This window comes from Euprymna scolopes, chromosome 5 (genome assembly GCF_053919585.1).
Source record: "Euprymna scolopes isolate OS-2025 chromosome 5, ASM5391958v1, whole genome shotgun sequence".
Taxonomy (NCBI): domain Eukaryota; kingdom Metazoa; phylum Mollusca; class Cephalopoda; order Sepiida; family Sepiolidae; genus Euprymna; species Euprymna scolopes.
In genome coordinates, this window is record NC_136486.1 from 68,600,588 (window position 1) to 68,613,121 (window position 12,534).

A 12,534-nucleotide genomic window follows, 5' to 3' on the forward strand; every position below is an offset into this window, starting at 1 on the left:
GTTTACTACCTGAATTTATGCGAGTCTCAAAATAGTTCTCATCCGATGTCCATGGTGTGTTTTACGGCATTCAATGAATTCAACACAAGTTAGTGTTAAATAATGTTGACCAGCACATTCAAGTAATTGAATAGTTTATATATATATATACATATATATATATATACATACATACATATTTATATATATATATATACATATATATACATATATATATATGTATCTATTTTCGGTGTTTGTAGTGTGTTTATCAATAAGTTTTAGTAATTATGATGTATGGCATTACAAATGCTTTGGTGGTACCTGCAATTTCTACTAGTTTTTTCATGTTTTCATTAATGTTATAAAATTTAAATCATTTTTAAAGAAATCCCAAATTAATCTAAAGTTATGTAAATTATAGAAATTCGACATTTAATGTAATGATATTTAATTTTGATAGCATTATAATTATAAAATTGCATTATCATTATTATTTCGTTCAAGTAAAGTTGAATAAATCTCCAAAGTAACCGGACCATGCTTGCACGTAATATTTTTATGGGTTTTACTATGATATAACATCTTATATAGTCAAAATAAAAAACAGACTGAAATCAGGCACACAAAGATAAATGTTGAAACTCTATACATTTATACATATTCATGATTTACTTTCCTATAAATTTACGCATCGCTACTTTCTTTTTTTTAATTTTCTTTCTTTGATGCTTATAGTGCTAGGTCTGCGGCAGCCAAACTAGCTGTCAACTTTTCCCTGCTTTGTACTAAAACCAGCTGAGAGATATTTTTAGTATCCTCAGTGTTCCCTTAAGTTAAGTTGAATGGCTCTGTTTTTGCACTTGGTTAACCAGGAATATTAGTAAGGTAGGGATTCAGGTTCTTCTTCATAACCCCTGGCAACTATAATAACATGTATGACTGATATTTCCATTCAATTCCATTTTTTCTAAGAGTATATTGCACCGCAATTACTAAAGGTGATGTATCTTATATTTGCTGCAATGTAAATAAACTATTCATTGTTTAACAGTATGAGACGGCGTCGTCGTCGCTGTCGTAACCGTACTAGTATTAGTAATAGTAGTAGTTGTAGTAGATATAACAGTAGTAGTATTTCAGAGTTTAGTAATGAGAGCAACAGTTCAAAGTTGCATCATGTGCAATTCTTGTACCGACTACTCTTGAACCGGTAAGTAACCATGTACAAAAACTGGACAATCCGAAAATGAAAATAATCAACGTGTTTATTTTTCCAACATTTTTTTAATTTGACTTCTGTATGTTGATATGGTGTTTCATTTTTAAATGATGTTAATTATTTATAATTTTATCATTTTATTTTATAGATGGTGAAAATGATGATAGCCATGGTGGTCATCTACGCACTCTCTTGGCTACCCATCCATGCCATTACATTAATTGGTGACAACTATCCGGATATCTACTCGCAGAACTATATCAATATCGTGTGGATAGCTGCACACTGGACGGCTATGAGTCACAGCTGTTACAACCCCATAGTGTATTTCAGCATGAATTCCAAATTTCGGGCCGGATTTCTCAAGGTCTTCAAGTGCTGTCCCGGTGCGAAGCAGGAGCAACAACTGATTAATAATTGCGCGAAAAGATATTGCCATGGTTCAACCTGCACGACAACAGTCCATATAAACAAAGGCAACCTGAAACGCAACGTGATTACTAACTATTGTGAAAAAAGCGTTGACGATCGAGAAAGCTCCGTTGTATGAATTTCTCTCCAGGGTTATGAATATAGAATAATATTGTATTCTGGAAGCCGTTAAAATGAAAAACCTAAAAGCCTGCGATTATTGTGTAAGAGAAATTTCAATGTATAAAATGTCAAAAAATATCAACCATATAATTTTGATTAAAATTCAAATTTCTTTTCCGCGGTCCTACCATATTGGTACAAATAAAATTCAGTCCATGCCAAACTTGATTTAAGAAAGTACAAAGAACTGGGTTTCATGTCCGTTAGCGATCGTTGTCTCAACATTACGATTTCTGATCCTGTATGGGCTTCGGATTAACGCACATTAAACATCAGATTTCATTACCTCGAGTAACTTAAAGAATTTTTGTATGTAAACAGATCAGTGAAAAGTATCATTACTTATATAACATCGATCATATTACAAGATTTTGTTTCAACGCAGAGATACACATTACGCGCATATCATTTAATGGCGATAAAAATAATTTCAATTACGCGATGGAATTTTAATGACAAGTAATTTCCAGGCAAATGTTTTACTTATACACCATATGATTAGATTGCAAAATATATTTTATTATCGTTTCTGTTATTGCGGTCATTGTCTGTTCATCCTCTATGTTGCTATTTCTATCAAAACTACATGATATAACACGTAACTGATCATTGCCCTTTGTCAGTACTGTAAATGTTTGAATAATCATTTGAGGTTGCTTTCTCCTCATGTTACGTCTATTATAACTTACAATTGAACAATTAACTCATGCGAATTTCTTTGACAAAGAAAACATTTATTTCTGGAGAATAATTTTGAAAAGTTAATAATTCTTGATATAAAGAGTGAACAGCACGATAACATGTCATAAAAAGAAAACACCGATTAATAAGATATGTCTAAAGTGTAACTATATATATATATATATATATATATATATATATATATATATATATATATATATATATATTATCGCTAGGTAAAGGCAAAAATTCCATGTGCCAATATATTATAAGCCGAAAAAAGTTATCAGTTGCTATATGATGGATCATCAGGTATAGCTATATAATTCTGCAATGTGGATCATAATATTTTGTTATGTAATGCCTCATCTGGCATATCATGATGATGTATAACAAATCATTAACATTGTATGCTTGGTAAATTTTAATCTATTTTAGATCAATATAGTTTAGACATGTGATTGTATTACTGCAGAATATTGATTGTGATATTTGGTGCATGTTAATATATATTTTGTAAACCTGTAAAAATCATTGGAATAAAAAAATATGTGCAAATACATGTGCAGATTGTAAAATAAAATGTAAAGAAATAACGAAATTATGTATTTGTTTACGTTACATTTTAAATATCAAATTTGTTATGTATGAATTAAAAATACATTTTGAATATTGTATTTGTAGAATTAACTCTGCAAATGTTTGTCTCGAAAAGAAATACTTAATATTATGTATTTTCTTATAGACAGATAAAAGGTAACACACGTGTAATTTGTTCATCGTTTCGATATTACGTCAAGGAAATAAAGGAAATTGAAGTGAGATATATTTTTGTGTACTTGTAATTTAGAAATACATTCTAGCTTACTGAATGCTAAATGATGTTATAAATTAAAACACAAAATATAAACACAAGTATTAATAGTAATACAGAAAATAAAATCAAGACACTCATTGAATTAAAAATAAAAAGTATAAAATTAAATTTATAAAATGCTGCTTTTTAAAACCAATATGCAAATTGGTCAACCTTTGCAGATTTTATTATATGGTTATATGTAATATATAAAAAATGTTATCATATGGTTATATGTAATATATAAAAAATGTTATCATATGTTTATATGTAATATATAAAAAGACGGTGCAGATTTTACGGAAATTTGCATTTAGGTGTTGTTCAAAGTCATGTCTATAACTTGTCAATGTATCCGTGCTACTTGAGTATTAATCAATACTCACAAACCTCGCGGATTTTTTTTTACACAGTGGTCACCACTTATCAAGGCCCGGAAGTCACTCAGGGGTAAGGGTTATTGCAAGTACGTACATTACGTTAGTGTGGAGATTTGATGAAGTGTTTACTTAGTGGGGCAGTTTATTAGGAATTTGTTTACGTTGGACATGAACATCCAAGTTGTAATCAGGTGGGAAGCAGGCAGACGGAACAGAGTTCCACAGGCGTGCAGTTCTAAGAAAGAACTTTATTCATGGAATCTACGTTTTGATTTAGGCAGAGATAAAGAGTGGGGGAAATTTTTCAAAGTGGATTCGGCTAGACGGGTGTTTTTCGTGAAAGATTGGCGAGGGGGGACCAGAGATTGGAGTTCAGACCAGCACCTGCTATGGAAATAACGATAAAACAAGGATAGGCTCGCAACGTCTCTTCTGTGGGAGAGAGGTTGCAGGGTAGAGAAAAGGGCATCCCCCACCGAGCCACGACGTCTATTTTGTACTCTGTCAAGGCAGGACAGGCTGTTTTTAGCAGCTCCTGCCCAGATATGGAAGCAGTGTTCACTCCTTGGACGTACTTGGCTTTTATATAGATAAAGAATTGCATCAGTAGTGAGATATTTACTGGAGCGGTAGAAGGATCCCACCATCTTTCCAGCGACCTTGGAAACAGACTTGATGTATGTGTTCCATTTCAGATCAGGAGTAAAGGTCAATCCAAGAAGCGTGTCAAAACACAGGACCTCTCTCAGACGCGAGCCATCCATCCCAATTGATGCCAGATGGGGATCAGAGCGTTGATGATATAAGTATAGGAGTTTGGTTTTACATGCATTAAAGGTAACCATACACGTCTTTTCCCACTGAACCACGCGCTCGAGATCAGAGGAGAGAGAATCAGCGAGAACTTTGTCATTTACAGCCTTTGATGTGTTGCCGTAGATGGTCGTGTCATCAGCATAGATGTTAACGAATGATTTAAGTATGTGTTTAGGGAGGTCATTAATGTAGATCAGGAAGAGAGTTGGGCTCAGGATTGACCCCTGAAGGACTCCAGCATTAATACTGCAGGCCTCTGATTTTTGTCCATCGACCACTACTCTTATGAGCCTATCGGAGAGAAATGATTTAATGATTGAGAAAACATTTCCAATTATACCGTAGCTGGAAATCTTGTGAAGTAGACCCTTATGCCATACCTTGTCGAAGGCTTTTGATATGTCAAGAGCAATTGCCCTAGAAATTGAGCCTTTGTCAAGAGATTCACTAATCATGTGAGATATAACCGTCAGCACATCTGCGGTAGATCTTGCAGAGCGGAAACCATATTGTGTGTCACTACGAAGGTTGTTTCTGCATAGTTGGTTGACTATTTCTCTATTTAATATGGGTTCCAGCAACTTACTCATAACACACAGGTTACTTATTGGGCTGTACTTGGAGGGAGATAACTTATCACCTGGATTCTTAAATACAGGGCAAACTGATGGGGTCTTCCAGGGAGTCGGAAAGCACTTCTCTTTAAGGCAGCCATAAACAGTTTCGTAAGTATGGGAGCAGTTCTGGTTGAAGCTTTTTTAACAGTATAATTGGGATGCCGTCAGGGCCAGTTGCTTTACTGGAGGCAAGGTTCTTGATTAGCTTGGCGACTTCATGCACGGATATTTGTATGTTACCTAGCGTGTTCTGTGTTATAGGAGAAAATATGAGGAGTTGATGGCCTTCGTCGCATAGGGTAGAATTAGCTGCAAAGTTCTTTGCAAATAGTTTGGCCCTGTGTGGCGCTGACGAGATGATTTCTGGTCCATTGATAATGGTTGGGATAGAACGCACGCTCCTGTTCAGGATCCTATTTGTTATTTGCCAAAACTAGTGGGAACAAAGCCGCTGATCAGCTACCTTGTATTTAACAGACTGGGTATATAGCTCTCTTGCATTTTTTATTACTCTTTTACAGTGGTTCCTGGCAGACCTGAAAGCAGCTTTAGTCTCAGTGCATCTATTACGTTGGTAGCTATGGAAAAAGTGATTTCTGTGCGCGATAGAAGCAGCACATTCTGGGGAGAACCATGACTGGCTGTTAGGTTTTTGTTGGAATTTTTTGGATGGTATGAATAGGTCTATGTCTACAATTAATCATTCGGTCAGATCTGATACTATAGAGGGCACTTCCATTTTAAACATGGAGTGCAGAGGTAAATCAGATATGAATGTACGGAAGCTATCCCAGTCAGCCTTAGATTATCGGTATACAGTACGGTGGAGGGGTACGTCTGGGGACTTATTACATTTCGTTTTTATCTTAACTGATACGAAGGTGTGGTCGGAGGATCCTAGAGGAGAATGAACGGAACATCAACATAGCTCAAGGGAAGTTTAGAGAAAAAGGTCTAGGAGGCTTGCATATTGACCGGGTGTATCGGGCACACGGGTGGGTTCGCGAACAATCTAAGTGAGGTCATAAGCAATGACAAAATCATGACAAAACCTCCCCTCATCGTCTGTCTTATTTGAATGGGTCAACCATTCCACGTTATGGACGTTGAAGACACCAAAGATGTGGATGTTAGCCGAGGGATGTGCAGACAGGATGTGGTCTATTTTCTCAGATGTGTACTTAAGGATTGTAACTCCGCTGTTGTGGGGCCGATAGAGGGTAAATATAAATGCAGTGGTGTTAGCAACTGCAAGCCGGAAGCACATATAGGGTAAGTAAGGATCTTCTCTAGAGATATCCCTGCCACACGGGAAGCCATCTTTAATGTAGGCACATGGCGATCTTAGGGGTCACATTTAGCTGTTAAATTAGAGTATCCGTTAATTATTAAATCTAGGGAAGTGGTCGGCCCTATTCCAGTTTCGTTTAGAAATAATATGTTCGCTTTTGTCTCCAGTAATTGCGCGGTAATTGAAAATTAAAAAAAAACACATCCGTAAGAAACACCTCAGAACACAATCACACAATTGCATTTAACTATTTGATTAAATAATTCGAAATAAGAAAATATTTTTGTTTTAATTTAATTATTTTTACTGTGCAGTAATGTATATTACTTTTAAATATGGTAAAATTTAAATTTAATTTGCAAATACTATAAAATAGCTCAGTAACATAGATGCATAAACATCCAAATTATTTTTTTCTTTTAAGTTTATTTTATTTACCGTGCAATAATTTATATCAGTTTGAAATAAGTTGAACTAAAATAAAACATTAGAATAATTTAATAAGTGTCTTTATAAGGTTACATATTACACAAATAATAATTGTCATGTTTAATTAATATATAAACTTTTATAGATTTATCTGATTTTCATGTATTTACGCTTCACGCTCAAATAAAATGTCAGTTTTTAAATCACTGTTTTCTTTTACTTTAGTAATAAAGTAAAAAATTGAATTTTTACTTGATTAAATAATTCAAAATTGGGGAGAATGCTTGCTTCTTAATTATTCTTACAGGTTAATAATATGTAAAAAATGTAAAAAAAAAAATATCACTACGGATTCATTTTTTTTTAATCCACCAAATTTAGTTCGTCAGTACATAATTTAAAATTAAAAATGACGTTATTTATGCAACAGTGTTACCACACTGATATTGTTATTTAAAAAGCTATTATAAAGATAGCGAGGAAGAGGTTTTTGAAACTATGTTGTATTTACCCTAACAATTTAATAAAAAAATATATTATAAAAATAAAACTTCACTTTCAAATACTATAAAAATAGCTCAATTACACACATGCACAAACACTCATTTTTTTCTTTTGATTTGATTTCATTTACTGTGCAATAAATTATATAAATTTGATCAATTGTTAATACGTACATAAAAATTTAACGCAGCAGATGAACACATTTGAAAAGAAATCTTGTGTCTCCATATTTTTTAAGTTTACATTGGTAAGCAAGATTTATTTTATCCAATCAGGAGATGGCTAGGGTTTTCCTCATCAGAATGTGACGATATATTTTCCTAAAGAGCGACCTCATTTTATGTTTCTTTTTTATTTGTTTAATGTTTATTAGCCATTTTGAATAATCAACTTTTATTTTTAAGTGATGTCAGGATGATAACGTTCAAAGTGAATTAGCGTATTAATATATAGATATTCGTATACTTTAATATTAAAGAGTGAATAAAAATTGCATCCGTTAAGACAATCAGGTCAGATATGAAACAAAGATCCTTCTAATCAATATTTTGCAACGAAAATGAAGAATCAGAACTACGTAATAAAATAAAAAATAAATAATGAATAAAAATAATCAACTATTAAATAAAGTGCCTGGAAAGCATAATACAAATTATGTCACGAAACAAGTCCATAAGAGAATAGATAAAATAGAGATAAGAGCAATTCAAAAAATTGTGATCTATAAATAAATTAAGATTAATCCCAAGCATTTTTAAAACAAATTATTTCAAAACATAAATTCTTACAACTACATGGCATAATGTAAACAAGTCACGACCCAAAACATTCATTTAATGTTAAAGAATAAAATTAATGCACAGTTTATTTAAAAAGTAACTTGAAACTCTCTGTTATTTATAATTAATGAATATTTTATTCTCTATTTCAGATATTTAACAGATCATATTTTTGAAATTTATTATGAATTAAGCAATGTACGCAAGTTATTAAATCGTTTTACCAAAATCAGGTGTCAATTGTTTTCATGTAACTCACAACACAATCCGAAATATTGTGCGCCGATTTGAGGACCAAGTATTTATACTTGATTTTCTGCGAAACGTCATCACAAAGGAAAATAAGGAATGGGTGCGAGAGAGGGTAAAGCATCATCCTGAACATGAATTCGACGGCATTCCACAGAACTTGCGATATGTCGAGGGTCAGTACATTACATTCTGCATATTTTAACACTTTTTTAATAAAATGCAGCTTGTTCAAAATAGGCCCGGATTATGGTCCAACAAGATGGAGCAACGACATCATGAAACCTCTCAGGCAATTTTTGGCGACACCATTATCTCTCGCTATGGCTATATAAAATAGCCACTATGTTCTGCAGACTAGCTCTGACTTTTAAAAATGTGTCTAAGTTAACGAATCGAAACCCCTACAAAAATTAAAGGAAAACATCAAGAACGAAATACGGGATTTAAATAGCAATCACGAGATTCTGCAATCTGATATGAATAATATTTTGAAAAGAGCACAAATATGCGATACTGAAAATGGGCAAGATTTAAAATAGATATTTTTCATAAATAAAGATTGATTAATTTTGCCTGAGTTTTGTAAATTTCCTAATATCTTAGTCAGATTGTGGTGAAATTACAGAAATACATGATCAGAAATAAAGCATTTATTAAAGTTCAAAACGCTTCAGTAAATTTTTGGACAACATGTATTAATATAGAAATACTAAATGCAAAAACACATAAAGATATTTTAATTGATCAATATATGTATAGTATAAAGATATCCATCTGTTAAAATTGCTTTTATAATGCCACTATACGAAAGATACACTAAATATTTTTAACAACTATTGCAAAAATTATTTACATTTGTGACATTTGAACACATTTTTTAGTAACATTTTATTTCAAAATATAATAATATGAAATATATGAATCGGTGAGTACAGCAGTTAGGGGATTAATAAAGTATGCATATATCTGCTTTTTATTGCATTTTATAAATATTCTATATAAAAAATATTTTATAAATATATGCGCGCATTACTGTATATATATATATATATATATATATATATATATATGTGTGTGTGTATGTGTGTGTGGGTGTGTGTGTGAGTGAGAACGAGATGTTGACAAGAAAGTCCTTATGTTTTTCAACTTTTAAATTCAGATGTTATCATCTCTTTTCACAGAAATCATATTGACCAAACGAGCACAATCAGAATCAATGCACTTTCATCAATAGACAAGTGTATTGATGATAGTAAAAATCTTGCGTTCTGGTGGCGATGAAGTCGCTTCATGCGTTTTTCATATCGCTTAGATTTTTTAAGCATTTCTCACGCAGAAAGTTGTCGGAGAGGTTTGAAAATATTGTATTCGATACGTGTATTGTGAATGTAACCGAGTTTCGTAGCTCAATTCGTTCAACTTCTGCGGAGTCGGTGTAGTAATGTAGGATCGGGCATCGTAGTTAGGGAGAATTTGGTATTTTCGGTTGACTACTGTTGGGTGTTATAGAAGTTTCTAATGCATTTAATCCATTTGTTGGTAGTACTTCTCCACCGTAATTGTTTCGCCTGCATTAAAAAGACGGTAAATGACGAAAACGATACCAGATTACTAAACACTGAATACCATTCTTTAGTAAATCTCATGTATCAGGAAGTGTCGTGGGGGTATGTTGGTGTCTGACAATTAAGCTGAGAGTCAGCGGTTGTTGTAAAGAACCCACTTTTCATCGCAAATTACACTCGGTCGAGAACAAATTCGTTTTTGTTTTTGTTTTTTGCATAAAATAAGGATACATGCCACTTTATAACTGTTTTTTGTCTTCCCAATCTATCAGACCCTGCTGGAAATCGTCGAATACGCTTATCTAATTCTCGAAGCAAGTTCTAAAACAGCTGTGCCTGGATTTGCTTCGATCAAGTCTTAATTTATCGTTGTACACATCCAATGGCCGATCACTACGCTCATCATCTTAAAGAGCCGTCGCCTCCACGACCTTTCTTTCATCACCATTGTGCTCTGCTTTCATCAATGGTGCCTGGGCTAAGCGTCTCGTTGACATCGTAAACTGTTTAAACAATTTAATGATTTAACTTGAATTAAAATAAGGAAATTGTATCAATTTGCTTTTTTCATTTTGTATTCAAAGTTCTGAAAAGAAGACATAATTATTTTTAAATAATTGTAATGTAAAAAAATATATAGAGTTATAAAAGTGCTTGAATATGATGTAAACAGCTAAGATATTATAACGAAAACTTGTTTTAAAATGCATAATTTGAACTCAAAATTTTTTTCCAATAACTTTCTTCTCCAGAATATATATATATATATGTGTATGTATATGTATATATATGTGTATATATATATATATGTGTGTATAAATATATTTTTATAATATATACCATAACCTTATTAATAAAAGGTCAATGTAATTACAGAGCAATATAGAGAGGAAATAACAAAAAGTTATATTCCAAAATTCATGATGTTAACCATCCTATAATCTATTTCTTTAATTCAGTTGACTTATACAATTCTTCACAGTATCTGTTTAGTAGCACAAAATCAATCACTATATTATTATATCTATCAGTGAATCTATTATGCCCTTAACTAATCAGGGAAATTGCAATAAACAATCCGTCAAAAATAATTTAAGTGTAATTTGACATGATTAAAATCCGAAAATTGGAAGAGAGACTGCAAATATATATTTTTTATTTTCTATTACGCCATATTGAATTTTTAAATCATGTCACATCACACTTCAAGTAATAATAAAATAAAATAAAAAATATTGGTGAGTTACTTTCTATTAAACACTAACTTAAATTATGTATTTTCCTTTACATTAAGTGTAATCCCGAAGACAACCTAAGCTTATACCAATACATAATACATTGTTTACAGTAATCTTCTTCGTGTGTATATATATAAATCTCTCTCTCTCTCTCTCTCTCTCTCTCTATATATATATATATATATATATATATATATATATATGTATATATATATATATATATATAATTTTAATCGGGTTTTAGTCTTAAAAAGGGGGGTCACCAAAATTTCACAATTCAAAAATTAGTACGTGGGGGTGGTCCGATTTTAGTTCTTTTTTTTAACTGTTTCACGACTGCGCAAGCGCAGTTATTAAACATGAAAACTTCCCCATGTTAAATAAATATACTTGTTAGATCATGATGACCTAGTCAAAAGGTTATGGTATTCAAATAATATTTATAATATATCAACCAAATTTTTGCTAAACGTTATAATAAAATATTGCTTACATTTAGCTTTCACAATATATGTATACGTTCTTGATTTTATCTCAGATCTAAGCAACACCTAGTGGATAGAGCTCTATCGAGATGAAACGCCCGATTTCTAGATGTCCATGTTGGCACCTTGCCATTTTTCCTTACTGTGCGAGAACTTTGTCTGTGTATATAAAATGTCCAAAAAGTGTCCGCTTTATGCTGTATCAAAAATATCCATCAGCCCGTGGAATTCGCTACTGCCTTACTCGATCTAATTTTTGGACTAATAATGACAATGGATCTGCAACAAAGAAGAATAGTGTTAAACTGCTTATCCCAGATATCCGCGAAATTCTTGGCATAGGAAATGTAATCAGTAAGAATCTCGTTTGGTTTCTAAATTTATCAATTCCTCGTCGTTCCCTGATTTCTCTCTCTAATTTTATTCCTTATTCTTCTCTCTGTAAATAATAACTGGTTCATTTCTTCCATTTATTCAGCCTTTTAACCTTTAATAAATGCAAAAACTTTTAGAAATTTGTTCCATCATCCCAGTAAAACAACTAGCTATTTTAAAATGATTAACCATTTCAATAAGAAATAATATAATAATAAATTTCTGAAGTGGCACTGCTAAATTCTTAATTCATATATATTGCAAACCCTTCGTTCAATCTCAACAGACATGCAAATGTAGTGGAGCGTTTAACTATGGTAAAAGGGTTTTGCTATTCCAAAAAACATTGTTCCGGAATCGGCATATCTTGATAACAAGGTCAAGGGAGTGGCAAAAGCCTGGTTGGAAAAATTATTTATTTAAATAGGCAAAAATGACATGAAACGTTGAGCCTACTCAATACCAAAAACA

General features: G+C 32.3%; 1 protein-coding gene across 2 annotated transcripts in view; it reads left to right on the forward strand.

The window, feature by feature from the left end:
* The window catches only part of LOC145276833 (RYamide receptor-like), an 862,370-nt gene extending 859,066 nt beyond the window's left edge, over positions 1-3,304 (forward strand). For both annotated transcript variants that reach the window (XM_080128194.1, XM_080128195.1), the window contains one exon: positions 1,350-3,304. In XM_080128194.1, the coding sequence (XP_079984320.1) occupies positions 1,350-1,751 (402 nt within the window). In that variant the 3' untranslated portion in view covers positions 1,752-3,304. The remainder of the gene's footprint in view (positions 1-1,349) is intronic.
* Positions 3,305-12,534: the final 9,230 nt, after the last annotated feature.